Here is a 27,853-nt window from a genome sequence, read left to right on the forward strand (position 1 = left end):
CTTGGAGTAGGAAGCAGAATATCACTAGTACTCTGGTTTATGAGTTATTGTTAGCTGCTAAATCCAGTCACTGAAGAGCTCAAATCTCATGAATATTGACCAGTCGGACAATGTTATGAGTTTTGCAATGGCAGTCTTCATAAAAGGACTGATGCTTTGTCACAAATTCATTCATCTTAAGCTACTAGGGACAAAACCTGGCCAAATGTACAAGTTGCTTCAAAAGATTTATTTCTAGTCCCATTCTGAATATGGTCCTTCAATTGAGCTGCAATTAATTTGAGGAATGTTTCCACAGGAAGTGCCATTTGCAGACCTTTGCAACAAAAGGACCCGCTATTGATTAAAAATCTTTTGACAAGATACATGCAGTCTTTCGGACTCATACTTTGTACTCTGCTGGGATGTAGGATTTTGCCAGGACACGTCCAGTTGCCACTTATGAACTTTTCCAGGAGATATCTTCAGAAGCCAGGTATTAAGGATTTTAGGCATCATGCTGCAAAGAAAGCTAAATACTACCGCAGGAGAAGCAAAGAGAGTGAAGGCATGAATCGTATCACTTAATCATACTTTATTAGCCAAGTATGTTTTGCAACATACGAGGAATTTGATATGCCATAGTCATACCAATAAAAAGCAACAAGACACAAAATACATTTAAACATAAACATCCACCACATTGACTCTTCCACATTCCTGTTCACTGTGATGGAAAGCGAAAAGAAAGTTCAATCTCTTCCCTTCTTTGTGCTCCCGCGGTCAGGGGCCTCGATCCTTCCATTGACAGGACGATCTTGGCTCCCGTGGCTGGCGGTCGGGCCCTCCACATCGGGGCGATCAAGTTCCTGCATCGAGGGGATATCAGCTCCCCCCGCCGGGCGACCAGACCCCGGGCCGGGGCTAGTCGAACCTTCTGCGACTTGAGCTTCCCGACATCGGTCTCTGCCTGAGACTGCGAGCTCCTCGATGGTGAAATCTGCAGGCCGCAGTTGGAGCGGTGATCCCAGGCATGGGATCGCAGGCTCCGATGGTAAGTCTACAGCCCCGCGGTGGGGCTCAAAGTTAAGTCAAGTCAAGTTTATTCGTCACATACACATACGAGATGTGCAGTGAAATGTGCAGTCTCGAGCAAGGCCTCCAGCTCCATGATGTTAGACCACAGAGCGATCAGAGATACGATCCAGGAAACAATCGCATCTCCGGCAAGGTAAGAGATTGAAAATAAGTTTGCCCCGACCCCCTCCCCCACATAAAACAAACCAGAGAACATAAACTTTTTAAAACACACTAAAAATAACAAAAAGACAAGACTGTTGACGAGGCTGCCATCGCTGACGGCACCACCCGGTGGTAAAAACGGGATGTTAAATCTCAAAGAGATAGAGTTCCCCTAGTCTTCACCTTTCACCCACCTAGCCTCCGCATATCACATTTAGCCACTTCCGCCAGCTGCAACTTGACCCCACCATTAGCCACATCTTCCCCTTCCCATCCCTTTCTGCCTTCTGCAGGGTCCACTCCCTGCATGACTGCATCCTCCACTCATTCCAGCCCTCGCTGCATGTGGCACTCTCCTTTCCAACTGCAGGAGAAGCAACACTCTGATCTCACCACCATCCAGTTAATCTAAACAGCCTTTCTAGGTCAGCCAAAGATTCATGTGCAAGCCCTCAAACCTTGCCTACTGTGTTCTGTACTCCAATGTGGTTTCTTCTATATTGGTGAGACAGGATAGCATGCAGATTAGGTGACCAGTTTGCAGACCACTTGCTCTCTGTCTGCATGGCCATCCTGAGCTTCCAGTTACATGCCATTTCAACCCTATCCACTCTTATACTGACTTGTTTATCCTCAGCCATTTCCACATTCAAGGCAAGGCCCAATGCAAATTAGAAGAGTACCACATATTTCACCTGGATAGTTTACAACCCAATGAACAATGAATTTTCACATTTCAGGAGAACCCTACCTCCCATGTTCTCCTGTCTCTTCTTCTGATCCACCTCCAGGCCTACCAATTTTGTTCCCTTTCCCATAAATAATTATAATAATAAATTTTATTTATTGGGCGCCTTTCATACATCTCAAGGACACCTTACATAGATTAACAGGAATATAAACATATAATCAGAATAAAATAAATAATAAAGACACCACAGAAACACAAATTAAACACAGAATTCAGTCCAAAAACAAAAAATCAAAAACACAATGTGAAGAGAGACCAGCGGCAGCTAAAGCGCGCCAGCGTCCACTCTCCCTTCACGGCAGCCATCTTGGACAAAGACTAACAGGATTACCATACAGACAAAAAATCATCCCCCCAACAATGGTTACCACTGTGGGCGAAGGCACAATGTCCAGTCCCCAACCACAAGTTCACCCCAAAGTCAGGCCTATTGAGGCCACCGCAATTGCCTCTACGGAGGCCCGATGTTCCTGGCCATTCTCACCGGGTGGTGTTGCCCCGGCGTCTGGAGAGTCCTCTCAGCGGCTGGGCCACCTGGAACGGCCGCTTTCTAGCTGGAGACCGCGGCTTCCGAAGCCGACAAGGCCGCGCCGGTTTGGAGCTCCCAGGCTCCCGATGTTGAAATCGGCGCCGCCCGCTCCGCTCCGCAGACCCGCAGCCCGGAGGTGTTGAACACGGCGGTCACAGCTCACCGGAGCTCCAGCTCCATCTTCATCACCCTCCATCTGTCTACTACACACATGCTGCACGATAGGATCCCTCCCCATCTAATTTGCTCTCCCTTGATCATTCCCTGTATCACCATCCTTTCCAGCACTTGCAGACTTTATATTACTGCTCATCGCCTACCAGCAGTTGAGTCCACCTTCCCTACACATAGCTCCATCTGACTTTTTACCCCTGTGTCTGTTTCCAATTGCTTCTGTGTCCCAATTCTACCCCAGCATCTCAATCTGCCTATCACTCTTCACCCATCATCTTATGCCCTGCCTCATCCCTCTCCTCTGTATGCCAGCCACCGTTCCACACTCCTGGTACAGGTTAACAATTCCTTCCTCTTCCCCTCCTCCCACAGATGATATTCGACTTGCTGAGTTCCTCCAGCATTGTTTTTTTGCTCCAGATTCCAGCATCTGCTGGTTCTTGCACCTACATTATACCACTGACAATTGAGCTGAAACAAAAGGACCAAATCACGGTGGCCATGCGCAATAGTTCCAAGGGGACCTGCTCATGTTCACCTATTTTGCGCAAGTTCTGAACTTGCATGGATCCACAGTACAAATGGACATTTGTCACTCCATTCTACCACTGGGCTTTCCATATGGGATCAGGCTCAATTAATGGGAGTTTGGAACCTGTCCAATGATAGTAGGTATGTTGCAAAGCCTACCTGAAGCGTCGTTGAAGATCTGCTGCTGAGGGTGTGCGCGATTTTGGCGCCGTTTAGAGGGGGCGGGTTTAAAACGCGATTTTCTCTAAGCTGTTCCAATCGAAAATGTTCAGCCTAGTTAATTATTAACGAAAAATCGCTGGAAGACCCCGTCGCAAAAGCTATTATTAGGTTTAAAGGCCTTGAATAATAGTTATAGTAGTTTAAAAATCAATCTCTAAACCCGCGACCGTCAGCAACCGCAGGGTCTCATAAAGCAAATAGCAGAAGTTAGGTTGTATATTTTTACATTAAAAAGGGCTTCTAAAGATCCCTTTATACTAAGTTTAATATTGCGAGTAGCTCAATTTGGGCCCATTATATCGCGCAGTATTTTTCTCGGCATTTGGGGCACAAATCTACCGCAATGTGAACGTTCTAAACCAGCGCGTTCCACAGGGACCCACTGGAAAGCTGATTTAAATGGGCATTTATTTACAGCAATTAAACACTAAATTCCTTCCATTTGGCCTATAAATTAATGTAAATGAGATTTAAAAATCATGTTTTATTGTGAATTATTTGTGAATATTATTTGGACATTTAGGCTATTTAAAAATGTTAATCATTTATTAAGAAATGGATAGATGTTTAGATCTAGTAATTGAAGTCTGAAATTAGCTACAATTAGGTAACTAACTAATTATATGCTTTAATTTCAGGTCATCCAAGTAAGATTATTTTATATTTGTTTCAGAATGCTTCAATCTATGATAACTGAAAATTTCATTCAGTTCTCTTAATTTTTAAGAAAGTTATGGGCTTTTGACTGTTCACGATCACAGCTTTTTTGTTATGTCCATAGAAAATCAATAGGGAACAAGATGCTCATTTCCCAGTATGAAAATGGCCATAACTTTTTAAATACTTGAGATATGAAAGTGAATTAGGTGTCAAATTAAACTTATTTTTATGCTTTATCTGATGGGATAAATTACAGACTTGATTTTAAAAATCTCAAAATTTTGTAACATTGCTAATGATAGGGATTAGTTCAATATTTTTATAGATTTGCGGCCTGTTATTTATATATACACACTGAACTTTTTTTTCCTCCCATTGTATACTATGTTTGCATGTTCTGTTGCAGCAAGTAAGAATTTTATTGTCCTATCTGGGCCATATGACAATAAAACACTCTTGTTATTTTATTTCCCATTTGCCTAATTTAGTTGTATTTAAATGTTATTGTGTATTTTTTTAAATAACCTCCCAGCTTTGACAGAACATAATGCTTCGAACATAATGCTTCGGCCTCTTTTCAGACTGTAGGAAGTCAGAGGCCACACTGCATAAAGGTTCTTCAAAATTAGGAATTTGCTTCTAGCATGGGTAAGTGCATCCTGACCAGGACCAATTAGAATCATAGCCAAGGGGCAAATTCACCAGATTCTGGCCCCGTATCGTTTTTCTTTGCCCCTACAGAACCTGTCTGAGCTGGTGGGCAGTTCCAACATTTTAATTCAGATTCCTTGTCTGTGGCAAATTTCCTTTTTAATCAATGCTACAGAAATTATAATTATATTTAATTCTGCATTATCCTGATAAATTTCAATGTATCATTGGCTTTTCTGGACCATAATTCATAAAGTCTTCAAATGCATGATAGTTTTGAGGACCATAGCAAACCGTGATTTTATCTGCTGAAAATTCAAAATGCAAGCCTTTTGAGTCCTTATATAAATTGGACAATGTGGTGTGATGAGTAGTCATTAGTGACATCATCTTAAGATGGTAATGCTGTTGAAAATACACAAGCATAACCAAAGAAATTAAAACTATAATATATATAAAACTGCTAATTGGGCAATCATGGATTAATCCTAACTTCTGTATTCAATACAATAAGAAAGGAGAATGCATGTCTCTTCATTTCCACCCAAGTGCAACAAACTCATTTTTGCCAGTTCACATTTTCAAAACCCTCGAAAGGCACTGTTCTATTTGGACAGCACTCACATGCCCCTTTCCATAATTTTAAACCTCACATAATATGAAATACATTAATTTGACAAGCAAAATTTTAATAAAGGAAAAAAATCACATTGTTATACCGCCTTTCACAATTGTAAGACAATGACTTAGAATTAGTGAAAATCTTTCTGACAGAGTCCTTGACCTGGAAAGATTCTCTTTTCATAAATGCAGCCTGACCTGTTGAGTGTTTCCAATATTTTCTGTTTTTTTTGTTATTATTAATTAAATTAAAATAATATAATTCATTATAACAAAAACTGAAAATGTTGCTCAAATAATCAAAGAAAGAAAATCACCTTTATTGCCCACGGGTTTAAAATTGTTCAACAATTGCAAATAATCAAGATTCAAGAGAGTTTATTGTCATGTGTCCCTGATAGGACAATGAAATTCTTGCTTTGCTTCAGCACATAGTAAGTATTGACTACAAAACAGATCAGTGTGTCCATATACCATTATATAAATATATACACACATGAATAAATAAACTGATGAAGTGCAAATAACAGATAATGGGCTATTAATGTTCAGAGTTTTGTCCGAGCCAAGTTTAATAGCCTGATGGCTTTGGGGAAGTTGCTATTCCTGAACCTGGTCGTTGCAGTCTTCATGCTCCTGTACCTTCAACCTATATACAATACAATACAATACGGTTTATTTGTCACCTGAAGGTAGCAGAGAGATGAGTGTGTGGCCAGGATGGTGTGGGTCCTTGATGATACGGCCAGCCTTTTTGAGGCAGCGACTGCGATAGATCCCCTCGATGGAAGGGAGGTCAGAGCAGATGATGGACTGGGCAATGTTTACTACTTTTTGTAGTCTTTTCCTCTCCAGGGTGCTCAAGTTGCCGAACCAAGCCACGATGCAACCGGTCAGCATGCTCTCTACTGTGCACCTGTAGAGAGAGTCCTCCTTGACAAACCGACTCTCCGTAATCTTCTCAGGAAGTAGAGGCACTGATGTGCTTTCTTAATAATTGCATCAGTATTCTCGGACCAGGAAAGATCTTCAGAGATGTGCACGCCCAGGAGTTTGAAGCTCTTGACCCTTTCAAACATTGACCCGTTGATATAAACGGGATTGTGGGTCCCCATCCTACTCCTTACAAAGTCCACAATCAGTTCCTTGGTTTTGCTGGTGTTGAGGGCCAGGTTATTGTGCTGGCACCATATGGACAGTCGCTCGATCTCACTTCTATACTCTGATTCATCCCCACAGTGATACGTCCCACAACAGTGGTGTCGTCAGCGAACTTGATGATGGAGTTCGCACTATGAACGGCCACGCAGTCATGAGTATAGAGCGAGTACAGCAGGGTGCTGAGCACGTAGCCTTGAGGTGCTCCCATGCTGATTGTTATCGAGTCTGACACATTTCCACCAATACGAACAGACTGTGGTCTGTGAATGAGGAAGTCGAGGATCCAATTGCAGAGGGATGCGCAGAGACCCAGTTCTGCGAGTTTGGTAACCAGCTTGGAGGGGATGATTGTATTAAATGCCGAGCTGTAATCAATGAATAACAGCCTGACATATGTTTTTGTTGTCCAAGTGGTCCAGAGTGGAGGGCCAGCGAGATCGCATCCACCGTTGATCTGTTGTGGCGGCAAGCGAACCGCAGTAAGTCCATGTTTTTGTCGAGGTAGGGGTTGATTTGCGCCATGATCAACCAATCAGCATTTCTATTCCAGAATTCCAAATTCCTTCCTTAATTTCACGTAATTGTTTTGCATTTTCAGATAATCTGGGCACGAGTTACTTATACTAACAACCTTTATTATTTAATCTCTCCTGCTGCCATCTGTGATATTCCCCTTTATACTTTCCCTCTTCTCCCACTTTGCAACTTAAAACTGCTCTCCCTCTCATATAGAAGCAGCCTAATTTGCTGAAACACACGACTGACAGAGAATCTTGCCCATGTGTGTAAATTGGCTCACCAATGCACGTTGGCCATGTGTTAATGCCCAAGCTGATCTGGCAACAGCAAAACGTCCTCCACCCTAGCATACATAAAGTAGATCCTCTCCATAAATAAGTAAATGAGGAGTATGTCCTTCAAGCCTGCTCTGCCAGTTATTAAGAACAGGGGGGATTTCCGATACAAAGAAAGCATGAAAGAACTCAAGCATGGAACTTAGCGGGCCAGAAGAGGGCATGAGATATCATTAGGGAGCTAGTAGGATACAAATATTGGGGGGGGGGGGGGGGGGGGGAAATGCCTACTTTAGCTGATGGTATATTTCTCACTCCGTCAGCAAATATGTTCAAAAATAAAACTCTAACAATATAACAATCTAGGCATAGAGTGTTGTGTCAGGCGGAAGACAAACAAACTACACTGCTTTCTCAAAGTGCATGCAAAAATCCCACATATAGAGAAGACTCAATATCCCAGCCATGTTATACTACAATTGGCAATAATTACCTTGTTATTTATCTCATTGCTTAGAATGCTTCAGTGAAATGATTGGCTCCCTATATTACAAGTGTATATTCATGAGCACTGTTTGTTATTCACTGCGAAATGGTCTGGGACTCATTTGTAAAGCACTAAATGAGCTTTCTTAATGCACGATCTTAGTTCAGCTGAAAGAGCTAATAGTCTAAACGCAGATTTATCAAATATTTACACAGTACTAACTTGAGGTTTTTTTTTTATAACGGGGTTTTTAATCTGTCATCTAAGTGATTAGAAGGTACATTCAAAGATCAAGCAAATCATTCACAAAACCCACAGATTGTACACTGGTGCCAAATTAGAGACTAATGTTACAAATAATTAATAAAAAGCTGGGTACATTTGGAAGAAACACTACAGATGTTGCAACAAATCTCACCCTGGTTGAAGGCCCTCCGAGTTAAATTCAGACATACAAATTTTTCTTAAAAGTAGTAGCAGACATACAAATGTAAATCCATCCTCCTTGACAATGTCAGTCATATGCGCACAAAAGTAATGAATAAGTTTTCACCCCTGCCAAATATCATTAATTGCATGTCACAAATGATAGCTTATGTGACAACAAGGTAATTTACGTCTCCGTAACTTTCTCAACCTTTTGACCCAGTTAATCACACCTTCAAATATCCCTTTACATGGTAATGCATATGGTGGAATTGCACCCACGCAGCTAGAGAGTCACCTTCATCGGCCTCCTCCGACCTCCTTGCAATCCCAACCTGCTACTCCTCTGCATTCTTCAAGAATTTATCCTTGGGGACCCCCTCCCACTTCTCACCATGTCAGAAATGTAATTGATAAACCAGGGACATTCCATCTGTTGAATCTAGCTCCAGCAACTCCAAAGTGTCAGACTTCCTGTTGTGCATCCAATACAAGAACACTTTTCCTCCAATTACACATTAAGACCAAAGTCTGCACACTAGCTCCTGCCAGAAATTATTCTTTAGCCACAAACGCCACGCCTCTCCCCAACAACCACCTTCGGCTGAACTTGATATCACATCTGATCTCAAAATAAACTTTGCAACATAGATTTGTGTTATTACAACATTGTTCCATTCCCACCTTGTAATAATCTTATTTCAGTTTGTATGCTACTCAACTCTTCTGTACGTTGTTACTATTATTAGCCTTCATACTACAATGCTGCCAGTCTCATCATACACATATCTTACTGAAAACTCTGCTGTTCGTGTGCTTGTTTGTGCCAAAGTCTCATTCACCCATCACTCTGGTTCCAGGTCCAATATTGCATTGATATTGAAAATATCAATTCTAGAAAATCCTCCTCCTTCTAAATCAGTTTGTAGATTCCCCCTCTCCCTAATACTAATCTCATCCACCCTAATCATCGGAGATATCACTACTCCTGCAATTCTAATCTCCTGGCCTTCCTCAATTACTCCATTACTGGTGACCACAACGTCAGTAGCCAAGGATTTTTAACAATATAATCCCTCCTAAGGCTTGCTACTTTTCTCTTTAAATCCTGCAAACTTATTCCTTTGACTAACTTTTTTGGTAATCTGCCCAACTATCTCCCAGCCAAGCCTAAAAACAAAGTACGTCAACGGTTCGAATCATCTTAGAATGTTTTACCAAATTGAAAGGTCTATTATAAGCAGTTATTGAATGGATATGGTATAATATAAAACACCAAAGACATGAACCAATATATAGAGAACCTAATCATTATGTGAAAAAGGAAACTCAAATCGAATCCACAATTTCCAAGTTTGCTGGGTGTAGGAAACGTCACTGCAGACAACATGGGCAGTATCAAAACTCCAATTAAATTAATTAACTTTTTAAATCTTTCATATCAAAACTTCTGAAAGTACTTAATGCAATAATTATTTTTTACTTATTTACGCCAATGTGAGGACAGAAGAAAACTATACAAAATAATTCTATATCATAGCACGACAACATTATAGAAAACACCTCATTGGCTATAAAGTTCTTTGGGATTACCTGAGATAGTGAACATGGCTCTAAACACAAGGCTCTTTCAAAGTCAATTTAAAACCTGATTAATTACTCAGTAAAGCGGAAACAGGTAAATTGATTACATTGCTAAATCAGCAACTATTGCAACATAAAAGCTTATATTTGCCCACGATTTTTTTTCGATAAACAGTATACTGTATGTTAATTGTTAAAACATAAAAACAATTTGTACAATATTTTACAAAACGTCAGTGTACCATGTTAGAATATACAACACAAATCCATCACCAGCTTGAATAAATAAAAGTTTGACATCTTTGTTCGTATTTAGCTGTCAATGATCAATAAACTACTACTATTTTGGCTCGTTCAGAAATGCATTATAGATGTAACGGTTATTTTGGTCTGAATGTCATTTATTTCATTAGTACCATTTTACAACAAGTAACTTACATTCACATTAAGAAAACGCGGCCAATACTTAAAATGTCATCTTACACTTTCTGCAAATATTTTGCTTATGACATCACTTGAAGATGAGTGATTTTTTTTAAATTACCTTTCCTGAGATTAAAAATCTAAAAGGTTTTAGAAACTTTGAGAGTTAACAGCCGGCAGTATATTCGTTAATAGGTTTACCGTAAGGAATTCCACCAAGCAGTCTCCCTCTGTATTTGTTAGTCTGTATCTTTAGTCTTTTAGTTCAAAAGTCGCTTGTGGGCAACGGACGTTCACCTGCCTGCCCTTCGGCATCCAGTGACAGGTCCACGTTTGGTGGTAGGCCGCTAGGTTAGGCCCGAAGCACTAGGCCCGAGCAAAGTTTCTGCGTGTCCGCTTCACGCCGGCCCGGCAACGTTGAAGGACAAACGCGGGGCCTGGCGATGCGAGGCCAAACAACGAAGCAAGGGGTGTATGCGTGTGTGTTATTACCTGCCGCCGGACTGCCTGCTGCCTCCACCGGTTCCAGTGGCGCCCAGGCCACCGCCAGGCTTTCGACTGCCGGCCTGCTTCATGGACATGGTGAGGACGCCGCTCGACTCGCTTCAGATCCCCTCTTGTCACACGCTTTGCGCTCCGGCATCCACAGCTGCTGGTAAACCCAGGGGCGGATCAGGACGTGCGGGCGGTCCTGTTTGAGCTGCAGTCACGATCGGCGAGTGGGTAAGTAGGCAGGTGGGACGAGTGAGCCGCTAGGTCGCTGCCGTTGCTATCGCAAAGCTTCAGCCGCCACCACAACACAGCGGGCGGGAGAGAGAAGAGGGGGGAGGGGAAACAGGATCCGGGCCACTGCGCGCCTACCCACCCGCGCACTGATACCAACCCACCCCCCGGAGTGAACGGCTAACCCCCTCTCGCCACCGCGCGCACAAAGTAGCGCCGCTTTCAGTCACGAAAACCCCGCAGAACGCAGCTGCCTTTTGTCACCGTGTCGGGCGCGTTTTATATTTTCTTTCAATAGGTCTCTTTCTGACAGTGATGATTGTCCGTGCTTTCCTTGCCGTTAGCAAATTCACCTTTGACCTCGCTGTCAGCGGCGGAGGTTTACTCTGGTTGCGGTACGTGAGACGACAGCGGCACGTGAGGGAATGCGCGCGGCGGAGGGCGGAGTGCGGAGTGGAGCGGGAGGCGGAGGCGGCGGCGGCGGCTATGGCGGAGGAGGGAAGTGTTCGTCCTCTAGCAGGGGCGATGGTTATCCGAGGCACCGCTGCCTTGCGTGCCCTTGGCGTCAGGCAGCAAATGTACCAAATCACTTCTGATGACAAAACAAATATGCACAGATTTGCGGTGAAACCACGAGTTACCACATCCTCATGCAGTGTTCTGTTGCAGGGGCTCGACCGTCCCCTCTGTCTCCACAGATGCTGCTTGATCCGCTGAGTGCTTCCAGCGGGTTGTTTTGAAGTCTGAAGTGTCTCCACCCGCAACGTCACCCATTCCTTCTCTCCAGAGATGCGGCCTGTCCCGCTGAATTGGTCCAATATTTTGTCTTATCTTCGGTTTAAACCAGCATCTGCAGTTCCTTCCTACACATTTCGTCTAGTCTTTATTTGTTCTAGATCCCAGCAACTTGTCTTTTTATTCTAGATACCAACATCCTCAGTATTCTTTAGATCCCAGCATCTAGTCTTCCCTCCCCCCTCCAGATCCGAACATCTACAGCCTGTTGTGTCTCCAAGCTTCCACTTGTATTTAATTCATAATTAGTAGAATACACTGTTAGTAGTAGCCTATAACGTGGCAACACTTGTGTACTGACTACTGTCTTACACTCTTGTACTTAGTATGAATTGCCTAATGTATATTAGGATTGTCACTCAACTATTTTTAAAAAATCACTGTACTTGGGTACACATGACAATAAAATATCTGAACTACAATTTCACTTATAGCATTCCCGTGTCCCTGGTAAGGCTGTTATTTGCCATTTGCCTAGTCTGGCAAATGGCATGAGAATTGGAAGGAAGCAGTCATCAACTGTGATCTTGTTTTGAAGGCACTCCCTTGGTACTGTTGGACAGGGAATCTCACCATTTGGATGCAGAGACATTAAAATAAATTTGATTTGAGTGAACAGATATGATTACTAATGGTAACAAATAAATCAAAATGCAATTGCCGTTAGAAATCTGAAACAAGAATGAAATATTCTAGAAATACTAAGTGCATAGTATCTGTGAAGAAAAACAGAACTAATGTTTCAGTATTTCTCCTGTTTACCGTGGAGAAAAACGTGCAGATGGGAGAACTGAACAGTTAATGGCAATGCCTTGAGTACAGTCCATATTATGGTCGAGGCAGTGCTGGATATCCTAAGGTGGATGAGGATAGATAAATCTGGGCTTATTCAGATATATCGGAGGATACTGGAAAACTAGAAATTGCAGGAAGGATTGACTGATATATGAATCATTGGACAATGATAAAATGCTGGAAGACTCGAGAGTGGCTAATGTTGTGCCTCTATTTGAGAAAGACTATAAAGAAAAAACCTGAAAACTATAGATCAGTGAGCCTAACATCTATGGTAGACAGGTTACTGGAGAGGATTCTAAGGGATAAGATTAAAATGCATTTGGATAGACAGAGGCTGATTAGGGATAGTCAGTGTGGTTTTGTATGTGTGAGATTGTGTCTTACAAATCTGAATTATTTGAAGTAACCAAAAAGGTTGATGAGGGCATATCCGTAGACATTGTCTATGTGGACTTCAGCAAGGCAATTGATAGGTTCTGCATGGTGGGCTGCTCTGGAAGGTTAGATCTCATGGAATCCAAAGAGAGCTAGCCAACTAGATTGAAATTTAGCTTCATGCTCAAAGAACGCAGAGGGTGATGGTAATGGTGAAAAAACTTGGGGTCTATGACTAATAGTGTGCCACAACGATTGGTGTAGGGCCCATTGGTGTAGGGCCCAAATAAATAAAATAAATAAATGTATTATTATTGTTGTTTGTGGTTTATATCACTGATTTGGATGAGATGTACAAGGCATGATTAAGTTTGTAGATGACATTAAAGTTGGTGGTATAGAGAGCGAAGGTGGTTTTCAAAAATTATAGCAGGATCTTGATTAACTGGGCAATACAGATAAATGCAAGTTGTTGCATTTTGGGAAATCAAACCAGACCTTCACAATGAATGGCAGGGCCCTGTTGTAGAGCAGAGGGAGCTAGGAGTGCAGGTACATAATTCTCTGAAAGTGGCGTTACAGGCTGGCTTTCAGCACATTGGGCTTCATCAGTCAGGTTTGGACCGTAGAAGTTAGGATATTATGTCACATTGGCGAGGCCACAATTTGGAGTATTGTGATCAGATTTGGTCATCTTGCAAAAGGAAGGATATTGTTAAGCTGACATATGCAGGGAAGATTTATGAGGATGCTGCCAGGACTTGTGGGCCTGAGCTATAGGGAGAGGTTGGGCAGGCCAGGACTTTATTCCTTGGAGTGCAGGAGGCTGCTGGGTGATCTTATAGAGGTGTATAAAATCATGAGGGGAAATAGATAGAATGCAGATTTTTTTCCACAGAGTAGGGAATCAAACATAGGTTTTAGGTAAGAGGGGAAAGATTTAATAGGAACCTGGGGAGCAACTATTTTCACTCAGGGTGGTGGATATATGAAACAAGCTGCCAGAGTTGGTAGTTGAGGCAGGTACTATAACAACACTTAAAAGACATTCGGATAGGTATATCAATATTATTCATTGGGAAAGGTTTAGAGGAATATGGACTGATTGTGGGCAGATGAGACTAGCACTAGACAGGGCATCTTGGTTGGCAAGGGCTAGAGGGTGTGTTTCCGTGCTCTTACCATGACAATGAACTTTTGTTAGAACTTAATTTTTTTGTTTTGGTAAGTTAATATGAATGGTCCCAGAAATTCAATAATTTTCCCATCGATGAAAATATTAGTTTGAATTTTTGGTATTTTCACTGGTACTGCTTTGATGAACATTTCAGGGCTTGTTGCCAGCTACACATCCAGAAACAGTGGCCTAGCATTATGCATGGATGCCGCCTAGGATTGCTGTAGGTATTGAAGCTTTTGTCACACTAGTATTATTTTATTCTGTTTGGTTACGTTATTTGCATTGTTTAATTTTAGAAAGGCTTTTTTAAAGATTTTAAAAGTTGTAAGGCACTCAATCTATGAAAAATCAGTCCATTTAATCCAACTTTTCTATTGTCCTCAAGATTTGGGTTATGCTCATGAGGCAGACTATATTGCCCATCACTGAGAAGAAGGGGACTGAGGATGGGCAGTGAAGACTTTTTATTTCAAATTGAATGGCTTCCACAACTAGTGCAGAGGCCCTAAAGTGAAACTTATTTTGCTTAAAGTGATCTGTAGTCCAGGAAGAGTAGATCACTGGCTCCCTTCCCAGAATGATGTCCGTTAACCGTAACTTAGGTTATTGCTAAATTCCCACAGCTATGGTAGTATTTTGTCTCAATACTTACCATAAATCAGTTCCATTAAATTTTTAATCTTCATATGGTGGGAGTTGCTGGTCGAGAGCTTTTGTGGGAAGCAGTACCAATCACAAACTGAACTGATCAAACCATCTTACATTTTCATCACTTTCTTTTAACATCCTTGCTTATTTTCCCCTGACTATAGTTATTGATAGATGTTTAACCAATTATTTCATTTATTCAAATGTTTAAATTTGCCCTTTAAATTACTTTTGGAATTGAGTGCAATGTATCTTTGCTCTCATCCCACTCGAGTTGCATTCTGACCGTAACCCTAATCTGAATTAATTAATTAATTAATTAATTTTATTACAGATTTGCCGCTCTCCATTTTCTTTATCCAGATCCATGTTTGTTCTTCCCTTCCCGGGCATTGGTTAAATATCTATCAATAACTATATACTCAGTGGGCATGACTTTGATGAGCATCTACCACCCTACATTGCATTACTTCACATTCCAAAAAGATAATATTTCCTTACTCAAGCTCTGTCTGGTCCACAATAATAATTGATTGGAAGGTACAGCATTTGGTCCATCGAGTCCACACCGGCCATCGATCACCTATTCTCATTAGTTCTGTTATCCCACTTTTGCATCCACTCCATACACACCAGGGACAATTTACAGAGGCCAATTAACCTACACCTGAACATCTTTGGGATCTGTGATAAAACCCACGTGGTCAGGGAGAACGTGCAAACTGCACAGACAGCATCTAAGGTCAGGATTAAACCCAAATCTCTGCCGTTAAGGCAGCAGCTCTACCTGCTGCCCACTGTATAATGATATTGCAGACAATGCACTGCTTCCAAAATGTCTTCCTCTTTCTTTAGTTGAGGGATTCCCTTGCAGTTTGTGACAGATTTTTCTAATTTCCTTGCTGAAACCTGGTGACACATGGTACTGTGAGAGGTATGTTTATGTTTTTATTTCCATCATATCACTTGTATTTAGCAGATGTTTTGGCATTTCCACTTTATTTAACATGATCACCCATCAAATACATCGTTCTTTTCCCTCTCTCCCTAATCCATGTTAACCAAACAATCATTTGCATTCCTTCCCTAAAAAATTTCCATTCCCATTCTTTCACAATTCTAAATATTTTATCTGGATGATACCACAATTTATGTGTCGTTCGTACAATTTTCTGCCAGTGATGCTGTCATTTTTAGAGATGTAGAGGACTACTTTAACTCCAAACCTTTCACTTCCCCACACCACTTTCACGCCATCTCTTTTTACATTGATAAATTCAATCCAAACTTGAGAAACTCTGTGTAGAGTACTTTACATTCCTAAACCCGAAATATTGACAATGGCAACTACAAACCTCAATTGTAGATCCCACTTACTCTTTTGCATGAGGTGCTAACATTGTGGGATGAGTATAGTAACATTTTGGGGTAATATGGGTCAGTGGTTTTGGATGGGAATTCCTATGAATGCAAAGGTCTGCATTCCTGTAATTGTTACTATTAGATGGTACCTTTTATTAAATTTCCTCTTTGCCTGCCCTGTTCCTTTATTCAATATTCTGATAATCTCTACCTCATTGAGGGTATACATGGACTCATCTTATTCTTAATTCATACATTAAATGTACAATATCTTTGGGCAAACATCTAGCATCATAAGTATTGTACAAAATATATATTTGCTTAGTGATTTTATAGTCATGGACACTTAATTACAAGTTAGTTTTTCGATCGAGCCTGTATCTGATGATTATTTTAAATCATTGAACATTTAATATCTTAAATGTTTTATCAAACCATTTATCATACTACCTGCTACAAATAGTGTCAGACAGGGTATTCCAGTCCACATGACCACTAACGAGACCAGGAATCCTTAAACCACAGGATCAAGAGGGAAATTGCTGCTTATGGATTTCTACCAATGAGCGACTTGGGTCCTCAAGGCAGTTGGTTAAAGGAATTAAATTGAATAACATGTAGGGGTCAAAATAAAAGACAACTAAATGTTTGCTGTGGAACAATTTTTATTCTGTTAAAACAATCCTACAAGTTATTCAGAACTAGATCTGCAACAAAGCCAGCAACAATATCCACAAACAGAAATCTAGTTTGTTTCATTCTGAATAGTCATGTCTGTCTGCCTAATTCACAGCATTATTACTCACTTTACTGAAATTAGGTGGAAAGGACCAAATGGTGTAGAATTAAAATACACTGATCTTGCTTAAAGTTTCACACCAAATATATAATTTTGCACTTCAAGATTCAACAGGCCTCACCTAAAAACTGAGTGCATAAAATGTTATTTACAAAATGGTTATATTTATACCTCCATTAAGTAGTAACATGGTTTGGCTGTACATTATTTACATTTGTGTTTTCTTCAGAGATTTGTCACAAACATCTAAAAAAAATATTTTTGAAAACTACCTTATGCGATGGTAGACACAAAATGCTGGAGTTACTCTGGAGAGAAGGAATGGGTGACATTTCGGGTCGAGACCTTTCTTCAAACTGCAGAGATGCTGCCTGTCCCGCTGAATTACTCCAGCATTTTTGTGTACCTTCGATTTAAACCAGCATCTGCAGTTCTTTCCTACACATATATATTATGAGAATTGGGTGAATGTTAGTCGTTCCCAAAGATTTTAGCTTTTTTTTTGAAAAAATCCCTTCAATTTTCACGCTTAGCAATTCACACATCTACCAATCTACGGCAAACACATCATACATTATATTTAATCACTATAATATTTACACAGCAAACAATGGAAGTAAAGTTACATCTTTTAGAATACTTCATTAACTGAAGGATGCTAATAACAAGAGTTAAGGTTCATTCAAAAAAAAGTATATGAATTCAGTTTCTTCAACTCTGTGTAAGTATCATAATATATTAATAATCACTTTCTAAATTTGATTGTTAACAGCCACTACACATTCGCATGTCTCCAGCCTTACAAGTGTTCTAAATGTCTTACTAAAATACATTTACTGCTGACTCAACCACAGAATGGAAGTAACTTAAGCAACTGAGATGGTTTGGTGATTTACCAAGTTTCTATCCCTTCATAGTTTGTTATAGGTTCTGCTCAGAACTTCAACTCAAACAAAAGTTACATAAAGATACATTCCAGTCAACAAGAACAAAATCAGGTGAACTAAAACAAAATCTCTCACAAATCAATGGCTTTCCCGTTAGATTGCTGCTTCAGGATAGAAATGATGGGAGCGCTCTTTTGCAAATAAATTGTAAAAGCCTCTGATATAAGTAAAGCAGCACCAGGTATTCTTTGATAAATCAATCGTGAATGACAGGCATCTTTGTTACTGGAATATTTAATTTATTTGGTGTCATGGGTTTCATGAAGAGAAGTGTCTTTCCTGTCACAAAGCCTTACTGCAAACATCAATACGCATTTAAAATGGCTGTCAGCTTTCCTTAGAATAACATTTTAGATGTTAACTTGATAGGTCTATTCATTGAATTAAATGCAATAGCCAGTGTACTTGATTTGTTTTATGCAGAAATGTACATTTGTTCCTTTCACAGGAAATCCAATGCTAAAAAAATCACCACTCTTTGCCCATTTGCTAACATTACTTACTTGCAGGCAAATTGCAGCACATTAAATGCAATACATTTAATTATTACCATTGTCCATCTTAGAGGCATTCCACAGATCATTTAAATTGTAGTCACATTTCTCAATTGGTCTTAAATTTAAATATACCAGGTTAATTTCAGTTAGACATTTGTCAAGTGCTATATTACAAAATGAACAACATGCTAATTGTGGTGAGATTCAAGATGACCCGTTAAAATTCCCAATCCACAAAAAAGGTAATGCAGAAACACTTGGATTTTGTTTTGTTTGGGTGTGCAGAACTTAACAAGTTTAGTGTCAACTATATTGCTGCTCCTACTTAAACCATACAGCCTATAAGCCAAAAGGCCCAAGTTACAAATATGCAAGATATGAGAATGTTGTACATTTCACATTGGAAAGTAGGCAGGCCGATAGTTTTAATGTTAATGAGTAGTAAACTATTGTGAATTATTCATTCTATGAGTGAGTTGAATGGATTAATAAAGTATCAATTATACAGCTTTATACACTTAAGCTCTAATACCAGCAAATACAAATCAATAATGCTGTATTAAATATTTTTTTCTGCAGTGCAGAATATAGGCCGACTGCCATAAAAACTGGCAATTCTTAAATTTTGAATCAACAATAACACATATGGATGTCAGCATTGAAAATAAGCAGATATACACACACCTCCAAAGAGGCTTTTTTTTTTTTTTTTTTTGCTTTTTTTTCCCTTCCCCTTTCAAATATGAGAAAGCCCAACTATTTGTTTCTTTTGCCTCTTCCTCTCCTGGAGGTCTGTTTGGTTATGGCTCCAGGTGATGGTGCAGCAGATGCCACAGCGATATTTATCTGTCCCTCCTGGATCTCCTGCCGTGTATCTGCTGGCATTTCGTTGATTTTCTGCTGAGCCTCCAGGTAAAACATGACATCTCGCAATTGTTCCTGCACCTCTGTAATCTGCCGGTCTTTCTCATCACAGGCGTCCTTCAACTTCTTCTCCTCTTCTTTCAGCTTGGTTTGCAGCTGGATCTGATTAGTTCGCAAGTACTTGTTCATTTCTTGCTCTTCTTTCAGTTCTGTGCCCAATTTCAAAACTCTGTTGTTCAGCTGAGAACACCTAGAAGAACAGCATGAAAAGAGACATCTTACAAACAACACTGGTACACACAGTTCAGAATTCTCAGAGCTGAATGTTTATTTGGTTTTCAGTTGCAAATTAGCAATATATCTTGATTCCTAGACTCATCTGCATCTGACCCAGGACAGTTCATTAATGGAGGTTTTAATCAATGTGTCATCCTCTTTCAATATTATAAAATGGTTAATATTTCCTGTATTGTTTATGTACAACAGAAAGGCAGCAAACAGCTTACGTACATGAAATTAAAGTTCTGAACATGCAGTGAAAATTTTCACTAAAGATAATGACTCTAAACAATGGTCCCAACCCGAGCATCACCAATCCATTATCTCCAGAGATGCTACCCGACCTGCTGAGTTACTGCAGCACTGTGTCTAATCAGCATCTGCAGTTCCTTTTAAATCTTTCACTGACTTATGTTTGGAACTTTTGTCAGTTGTTGACATTTTGTTAACAGCATCTTTATGATATGCCGTTAACTCTTATGTGGTACCATGCATAATAAATTTAAGCATACAAATCTGGTGCCAGAAGTAATATTCAACGTGTTTTATTTGCTGGAAATTTTATTTCAGTAATTATCAGTCCTGGAGACTTAATTACAGTCTAGTTTTATGAGCCAGCGCTGCGCCCATGATTTAAACTATTCATTGCTTACAATAAATTTTAAATACCTTTTTATCATACAAACAATTTAACTATTTCCTCCTGCTAATAGTCAGTTCAGGTTGCATCTTGTTCCAGCTCCATGCACAAGGCCAGCAATCCTTGCAAGCTACCAGAACCTTCTTTTGGTCACTTTGATAAATACGAGTCAATCAACTACTAGCTTATTGTTAAACAACCCTAAAGAATAAAACAAATTTATTCCAGGTTTGTAATTGAGAGCTAATCTTATAATTTCACAACTATGCTGTAATATATTATTCCAAATATATACTAAACAACCCTGTCCCATTTTAAACCCCTCGTAGAGAATGTTATAACATTTAATGGAGTAAATAACATTTTAATCACTTGAACAGTTGACGACTAACAGTACTTTTGAAAAATCTATATTACTAAAAGTCTGATCTTGACCGCTTTTGGCCTACTGTGCTGCGATTTCCAAGAGAACGCCGCCTCGATCAGACCCCACGTCTGCCTTCCTGGACCAGAGTATTTTTCCCATCGATGAAAAATCAGAGAGAAATTAATGTTTTTTTAAAATTCACCATTCTCTCTGCTGCCCCTGCTGGAGGGAGGGGGAGGGACTATAAAACCAGGAAGTGGTGTGCCTCAATCAGTCTCTGCAATATGGAGGTCCTCTGAGCTCTGAATGACACTGAACAAATGTCTACACAGCTGTGAGTACCCTTAATGTGGTTTGAAAATGAAAATATGGTTAGTTTGAAGTAAAAAAACACTGCCTGCAAATGGTTGTTTGGGGGGTTTGGGTTGAAGTAAAAAGGCACTCTCTCTCTCCCCCCTCCTCTCTCTCTCCCTATCCCTCTCCCCCCCCCCCCCAGTCTCTCTCCCTTCCTCTCTCTCTCTCTCCTCTCCTCTCTCCCCCCCCCCCCCTCCTCCTAATGCAGTTCCATGTGTGGGTCAAGCAACCCCAGCAAGCCACAATCAGCAGTCCCCCAGCAGACAAATGAGGATTTCTGATGCAGAATTTGGGCTTGAAATGTGATGTCAGCAGCACATAAGATACAGTGCCCTCCGTAATGTTTGGGACAAAGACCCATCGTTTATTTATTTGCATCTGTACTCCACAATTTGAGATTTGTAATAGAAAAAAAAAATCATATGTGGTTAAAGTGCACATTGTCAGATATTATTAAAGGCCATTTTTATACATTTTGGTTTCACCATGTAGAAATTACACCTGTGTTTATACATATACAATGAGCACTTTAACCGCATGTGATTTTTTCCATTACAAATCTCAAATTGTGGAGTACAGAGGCAAATAAATAAATGATGGGTCTTTGTCTCAAACATTACGGAGGGCACTGTATCTTATGTGCTGCTGACATCACATTTCAAGCCCAAATTCTGCATCAGAAATCCTCATTTGTCTGCTGGGGGACTGCTGATTGTGGGTTGCTGGGGTTGCTTGACCCACACATGGAACTGCATTAGGAAACCTCAATCTGATGCTGAACCAATCATTAACATCAAGCAGTAAGATAAATTTGTACTGTTTTGATTATATGAATATTTTAAATCATTAAGGAATATTTAAAAATTAGTGAGAGTGTCCAGGATAAATAACTTAAAAAAACCATTTAAAGCAAATAAAATGACACAAAGTGGTAGAGTAACTCAGCAGCTCTGGAGACCATGGATAGGTGACATTTTGGGTCCGGACTCTTTTTCAGACAGAGAGGCGAAGAAAGCAGAAAGGCTTAGTTACTGCAGCACTTTATGTCCTTTTGTGTAAACCAGCATCTGCAGTTCCTTGTTTCTAAAGGAAATAATGTGTTTCATAGGAATACTTTTCAGAAGTGATTAAAATTATTAATTTGACTGAGTTCTACACCTATTTATCTCTTTAAAAGTAATTTGTATACATATTCTTGTGTGTAAATGCTTACATGAAGCTATCTACCACCCATTGAAAGCATCTTTTGATTTAATGGGGCATACAGATTTCTCAGAAAATTATCTGCTATTTTAGAAACATCATAAGTCAAACTACACTATTTGGAACAGAGTAAATATCTTGCCTGGAGAGAACATGAAATGGAGAGATGGTCCCTCCATACATGCTGCAACAGTCTTGCACAGCTTGTCAGCCGCTGCATGCAAGAAAGTGCACAGTCCCAAAGCGAACTCCTCAAAACTAGGATGCAGGATTCATCAAATTCCACTTAGAACCACAATATCAAAAACTACTTGCATCCTCAGTCTCATCCAGAAAATGGCAGCAGATTGGCAGGACAACTATCCCCACATCAGATCAACAAGGAAAATGTCATGATAAATAGGCAAAAATCACATTAAACCGTCTGCCACCCAAAACACATGTTCAAAATAGAAATAATGATTACCAACACATCTGAAACAAATGATTCTATATATATGAAACAAGGAAATGCAGGTGCTGGTTTACCAGAAAAAATAACACAAAGTGCTGGTGTAATTCAGGTCAGACAGCATCTCTGGAAATGTTCTGACTCGCCTGAAGCCACCCGACTCGCTGAGTTACTCCAGCTCTTTGTGTGTTTTTCTTATGAAATAATAGGAAATATTTTTTTTTTTTTAAGTGAGATGAGTGGAACATTGTAATAAGTGAGTTCGGTATTCCAACTGCGCATGCCCAGGTCATAGGTCATTCGCGATAAACATTCTCGGCAGCTCAGCTGCTACATGTATACAGACCTGCGTTTCATCTGTAGTCAGGATCAAACCCGGGTCTCCGGCGCTACTGGACCGTCCCCTCCCGAGTGTCCCATCCCTGTCCAGGGAAGGCCGGAGATGTCCGGGGTGCCCTGAACTGGTGGGACACCGGCCCAGAGCAGTGGTGGCCCCAGGTTTACAGCCAGCGCGGAGAAGCACTAACTCCAGCTCAACTCTGCCTGTCCCGCCGGGTTAACCGACAGCCCTGGACTGGCGGGACATCTGCCTGGAGCAGTGGCGGCCCCAGACTTACAGCCAGCGCGGTCCGTCAGTCCAGGGCTGTCGGTTAACCCGACGGGACAGGCAGAGTTGATCTGGAATTAGCGCTTCTTCTCCGCGCTGACTGTAAGCCTGGGGCCACCACTGCTCCGGGCCGGTGTCCCGTCAATCCAGGGTCACCCCGGACAGCTCCGGTCGCCCCTGGACAGGATGTGACACTCGGGAGGGGACTGAGAATGTCCAGTAGCAATTCAACAGCGTTTACAGCGCCGGAGACACGAGTTCGATCCTGACTACGGATGAAACACAGCTCTGTACATACGCAGCAGTTCAGCTGCTGAGAACGTCTCTCCGCCGGTCCAGTCTTACCCCGTCTTTCACTCGCAGCTGCCCCCTCTCTCTCTTGCTGTTACACCCAGCTCTCCCACTACCTGGCACCATTGTTCCTCAGATTAAACATATTTTTACACATAAATTATGAATAAAGATAAGAATTTATACAGTTTATACAGCCAGCACTTCATTCACTTTTTCTTTAACGCGAATGACCTTTGACAAATCCCATGATTCCTTCCGTTTTTCAGAATGCCAAACTCGCTTATTGGCCTCACTGTCCATAAGGGAGGAGGTGGAAAGAAAGTAACGTAAATGTCTTCTCTTGATTGCTGTACAGTAACCAATGCTGGATAGCAATGTGTGCATGCCAGATAAGGATAAGATGAGTTCCCTAATCCCTGTCAAGTAAAAAGCTTGTTCACACGCACTAAGTCTGTTCATAAATAAACCACACAGGCAGACTGAAGGCTTGGCTAGAGACCACTATGGTGAGGGAAGGCACACGAGACAGGGAAAAAAATACCACATCACCATTCGAATGATTAACCAATGTTTACTTTTCTGGAATTAACGGCATTGCAGGGACACATTGCAAAATGGCTTACTTTCTTTCGAGAGCTTGTTTGTCTTTTATGAGTTCATTCAGTTTCTGTTCCAAACTGTCACATTTTTCAATGGTTTCTTTGAATTTTGTTTTCATGTTGTTGATCTGGAAAATGAAACAAAATGGAATCAAATGAGAAAACAATTTACCAAAAGTTTCACAATTTAGATTCTTCATTCAGCAATACTCAGTCTGAAGTTTACAACATTTCTAGCAGAGATTACTTTTCGGTTCTGATCATTTTCTACGCAAGTTATTAGACATTTTTTGTAATCCTTAAAGATAATGATCGGAAAATTACCAATGGTGGAAATACTGTATACAATGCCCTCCATAATGTTTGGGACAAAGACCCATTGTTTATTTATTTACCTCTGTACTCCACAATTTGAGAATTGTAATAGAAAAATATCATATGTGGTTAAAGTGCACATTGTCAGATTTTATTAACGGCCATTTTTATACATTTTGGTTTCACCATGTAGAAATTACAGCAGTGTTTATACATAGTCCCTCCCATTTCAGGGCACCATAATGTTTGGGACACATCAATGTCATGTAAATGAAAGTAGTCATGTTTAGTATTTTGTTGCATATCCTTTGCATGCAATGACTGCTTGAAGTCTGCGATTCATGGACATCACCAGTTGCTGGGTGTCTTCTCCGGTGATGCTCTGCCGGGCCTGTATTGCAGCCATCTTTAGCTTTTGTTTGTTTGGGGGCTAGTCTCCTTCACTTTTCTCTTCAGCATATAAAAGGCATGCTCAATTGGGTTCAGATCGGGTGATTGACTTAGCCACTCAAGAATTTACCATTTTTAACTTTAAAAACTCCTTTGTTGCTTTAGCAGGATGTTTGGGATCATGGTCTTGCTGTAGAATGAACCGCCAACCAATGAGTTTTGAGGAAGTTGTTTGAACTTGAGCAGATAGGATGTGTCTATACACTTCAGAATTAATTATGCTACTACCATCAGCAGTTGTATCAATGAACATAAGTAAGCCAGTACCTTCAGCAGCCATACATGCCCAGGCCATAACACCCCAACCACCGTGTTTCACAGATGAGGTGGTATGCTTTGGATCTTGGGCAGTTCCTTCTCTCCTCCATACTTTGATCTTAGAAACATAGAAATTAGGTGCAGGAGTAGGCCATTCGGCCCTTCGAGCCTGCACCGCCATTCAATATGATCATGGCTGAGCATCTTGCCATCACTCTGATACGTTAATCTTCGTCTAATCTGTCCACAAGACCTTTTTCCAGAACTGGTTGCTCTTTTATGTACTTCATGGTAAACTGTATCCTGGCCATCCTATTTTTGCGGCTAAACATTGGTTTGCATCTTGCAGTGTAGCCTCCGTATTTCTGTTCATGACGTCTTCTGTGGACAGTGGTCATTGACAAATCCACATCTGACTCCTGAAGAGTGTTTCTGATCTGTTACATAGATGTTTGGCGATTTTTCTTTATTATAGAGAGAATTCTTCTGTCATCAGCTGTGGAGGTCTTCCTTGGCCTGCCAATCACTTTGTGATTAGTAAGCTCACCAGTGCTCTCTTTCTTCTTAATGATGTTCTAAACTGTTGATTTTGATAAACCTAAGGTTTGGCTGATGTCTCTAAGTTTTATTCTTGTTTCTCAGTCTCATAATAGCTTCTTTGACTTTCATTGGCACAACATTGTTCCTCATATTGATAAACAGCAATAAAAGTTTCCATAAGTGATGGAGAGACTGAAGGAAAGACTAGGTGCTGAGAGTTCTCTTATATCTGCAATAAGGAGGCAATTAAACATACCTGAGCAATTACAAACACCTGTGAAGCCATGTGTCCCAAACATTATGGTGCCCTGAAATGGGGGGGGGGGGGGGCACTATGTATAAACACAGCTGTAATTTCTACATGGTTAAACCAAAATGTATAAAAATGGCCTTTAATACAAATCTGACAATGTGCACTTTAACCATGTGTGCTTTTTTATATTACAAATCTCAAATTGTGGAGTACAAAGGCAAATTAATAAATGATGGGTCTTTGTCCCAAACATTATGGAGGGCACTGTAGATTCATCAGATTTCACATTTTAATTCAAATTCCTAGTATTCATTGTTTCTCAGTTTATCCCTATTGAAGACAATTTTAGTGCCAGATTATGTAAAGTTTTCACCTGATCCTAGGGGTTTGCACAAAGGTTGGAAAATAGACAAATGCGGGAAGAAATATTCAGCCTGAGCAGCTCTAAAGAGAATGGTCAACGGCATCATGTGATGCTCATATTATCTGCTAAATACCTGTAGTTTTACTAAATAAATATTTATACAAACACCACTGCGTCCCTGTCCAACCAACCCTGCACCCCTCAATCATTGACTGAATGAAAATGCAAAGAGAACAGCATATGAAGCATACTCAACCATTGCTATCTCCTAACATTAGATAGTATGATCTCAATATTCTGAGGCTAGAATCCCACTCATTTTTAATTATTCCCAATGACAACTGATTCTGTCTCCTCTCCTCTAACTACAAGTTTCCTGGTTTGCTGTAGCATCATCACTTGGTATCTGCCACTTTTAGGATTTTCCAAATAGCCAACCTTAAGCTGTTTACTACAAATCCATTTGTATGCACTTTCATTACAAATTTCCACGCTCTCATTTCCAATTTGAATCCTGATTGGTTTCTTTAACCAGCTTTTTGCTTTATAATTGTGCAGACTAATGGCAAATGCAATGTGAGAGTTTAGTACTCTGCAGGGTATGTGCCAACATGTCTAATTTCCCTCCATATTTTCACAATTAATTTTAAAATGTAATGACAGTTATGCCATTTATAGTGGCAAAGGAAAGGTGACTTTTTTGAAAACATGCAAATGGTTTGTGAAGAAAAACTATTGTTTACATATCTATACACAATTTTGTGTTTTGGTTGATGAGACTATGCAATGATTCTACCATTATGCCTGTTTTCATCATTTTCCTCCCGGAAGCACAATATCTATAATTCAGCACACTGAAAGATAATGAATCACATGTCATACAAAGTCTTCCTCCTCATTCCAGCACACCCAGTGCGAAGAAGGTTCTTGAATCGAAACACCATCCATCTCTTCACTCTAGAGATGTTGCCTGTTCCAGAGTTACTATAGACAATAGGTGCAGGAGCAGGCCATTTGGCCCTTCGAGCCAGCACCATTCGAACCATTCAATGCGATCATGGTTGATCATCCCAATCGGTACCCCGTTCCTGCCTTTTCCCCATATCCCCTGACCGCTATTTTTAAGAGCCCTATCTAGCTCTCTCTTGAAAGCATCCAGAGGACCTGCCTCCACCGCCCTCTGAGGCAGAGAATTCCACATATTCTTGCATTTTGTGTCTATCTTCGATGTAAACCAGCATCTGCAGTTCCTTCCCACACATACAGTTGTTGAGCATCAGGATCTTGGAATAGGAAGTGTGATTTCAGGCCTGATGCAGCACTTATTCACGTTAATATTAATGATAGTGATACTATTCTTGAAATGAGATTTGTCCTCCTTTATAACTCCCAAATCCACTAGTTACAAAATCAACATTCCACTGATATTTGTGGCAGATTTATACTGGGAACTTAAATAGTCCTATATATCAGTTAGAGTATTTCAAAAGTAATACTTTTATGAAAGTGTTCAAGACATGATTGATTGACGGCACACCACGGAAATAGACCCCTCGGTCCACTGAACCAACACCGACTATCGATCATCTGCCCATACCAACCACCTTCGCATCTATTCCCCACACACTAGGGCAATTTACAGAGGCCAATTAACCT

The 27,853-nt window shown here is 40.5% G+C and overlaps 2 protein-coding genes and 1 long non-coding RNA gene across 13 annotated transcripts in view; 1 reads left to right on the forward strand and 2 right to left on the reverse strand.

Annotated features, from left to right (window-relative positions):
- The window catches only part of atxn2 (ataxin 2), a 97,873-nt gene extending 86,782 nt beyond the window's left edge, over positions 1-11,091 (reverse strand). For 6 of the 10 annotated variants that reach the window (XM_033043307.1, XM_033043305.1, XM_033043304.1 and 3 more), the window contains exon 1: positions 10,728-11,090. In XM_033043307.1, the coding sequence (XP_032899198.1) occupies positions 10,728-10,816 (89 nt within the window). In that variant the 5' untranslated portion in view covers positions 10,817-11,090. The other 4 variants (XM_033043301.1, XM_033043299.1, XM_033043297.1 and 1 more) reach the window with 2 other exon arrangements.
- Positions 4,413-21,246, forward strand: LOC116987345. Its single transcript, XR_004415698.1, has 3 exons — positions 4,413-4,424; positions 5,822-5,824; positions 21,124-21,246. It is a non-coding gene; the product is annotated as an uncharacterized LOC116987345 (long non-coding RNA).
- Positions 16,764-27,853, reverse strand: part of LOC116987343 (BRCA1 associated protein) — a 32,216-nt gene continuing 21,126 nt past the window's right edge. For both annotated transcript variants that reach the window (XM_033043315.1, XM_033043317.1), the window contains exons 11-12: positions 24,042-24,145; positions 16,764-19,473 (exon numbers count right to left, since the gene is read on the reverse strand). In XM_033043315.1, the coding sequence (XP_032899206.1) occupies positions 19,116-19,473; positions 24,042-24,145 (462 nt within the window). In that variant the 3' untranslated portion in view covers positions 16,764-19,115. The remainder of the gene's footprint in view (positions 19,474-24,041; positions 24,146-27,853) is intronic.

The sequence above is a fragment of the Amblyraja radiata genome, chromosome 25, assembly GCF_010909765.2.
Source record: "Amblyraja radiata isolate CabotCenter1 chromosome 25, sAmbRad1.1.pri, whole genome shotgun sequence".
Taxonomy (NCBI): Eukaryota; Metazoa; Chordata; class Chondrichthyes; order Rajiformes; family Rajidae; genus Amblyraja; species Amblyraja radiata.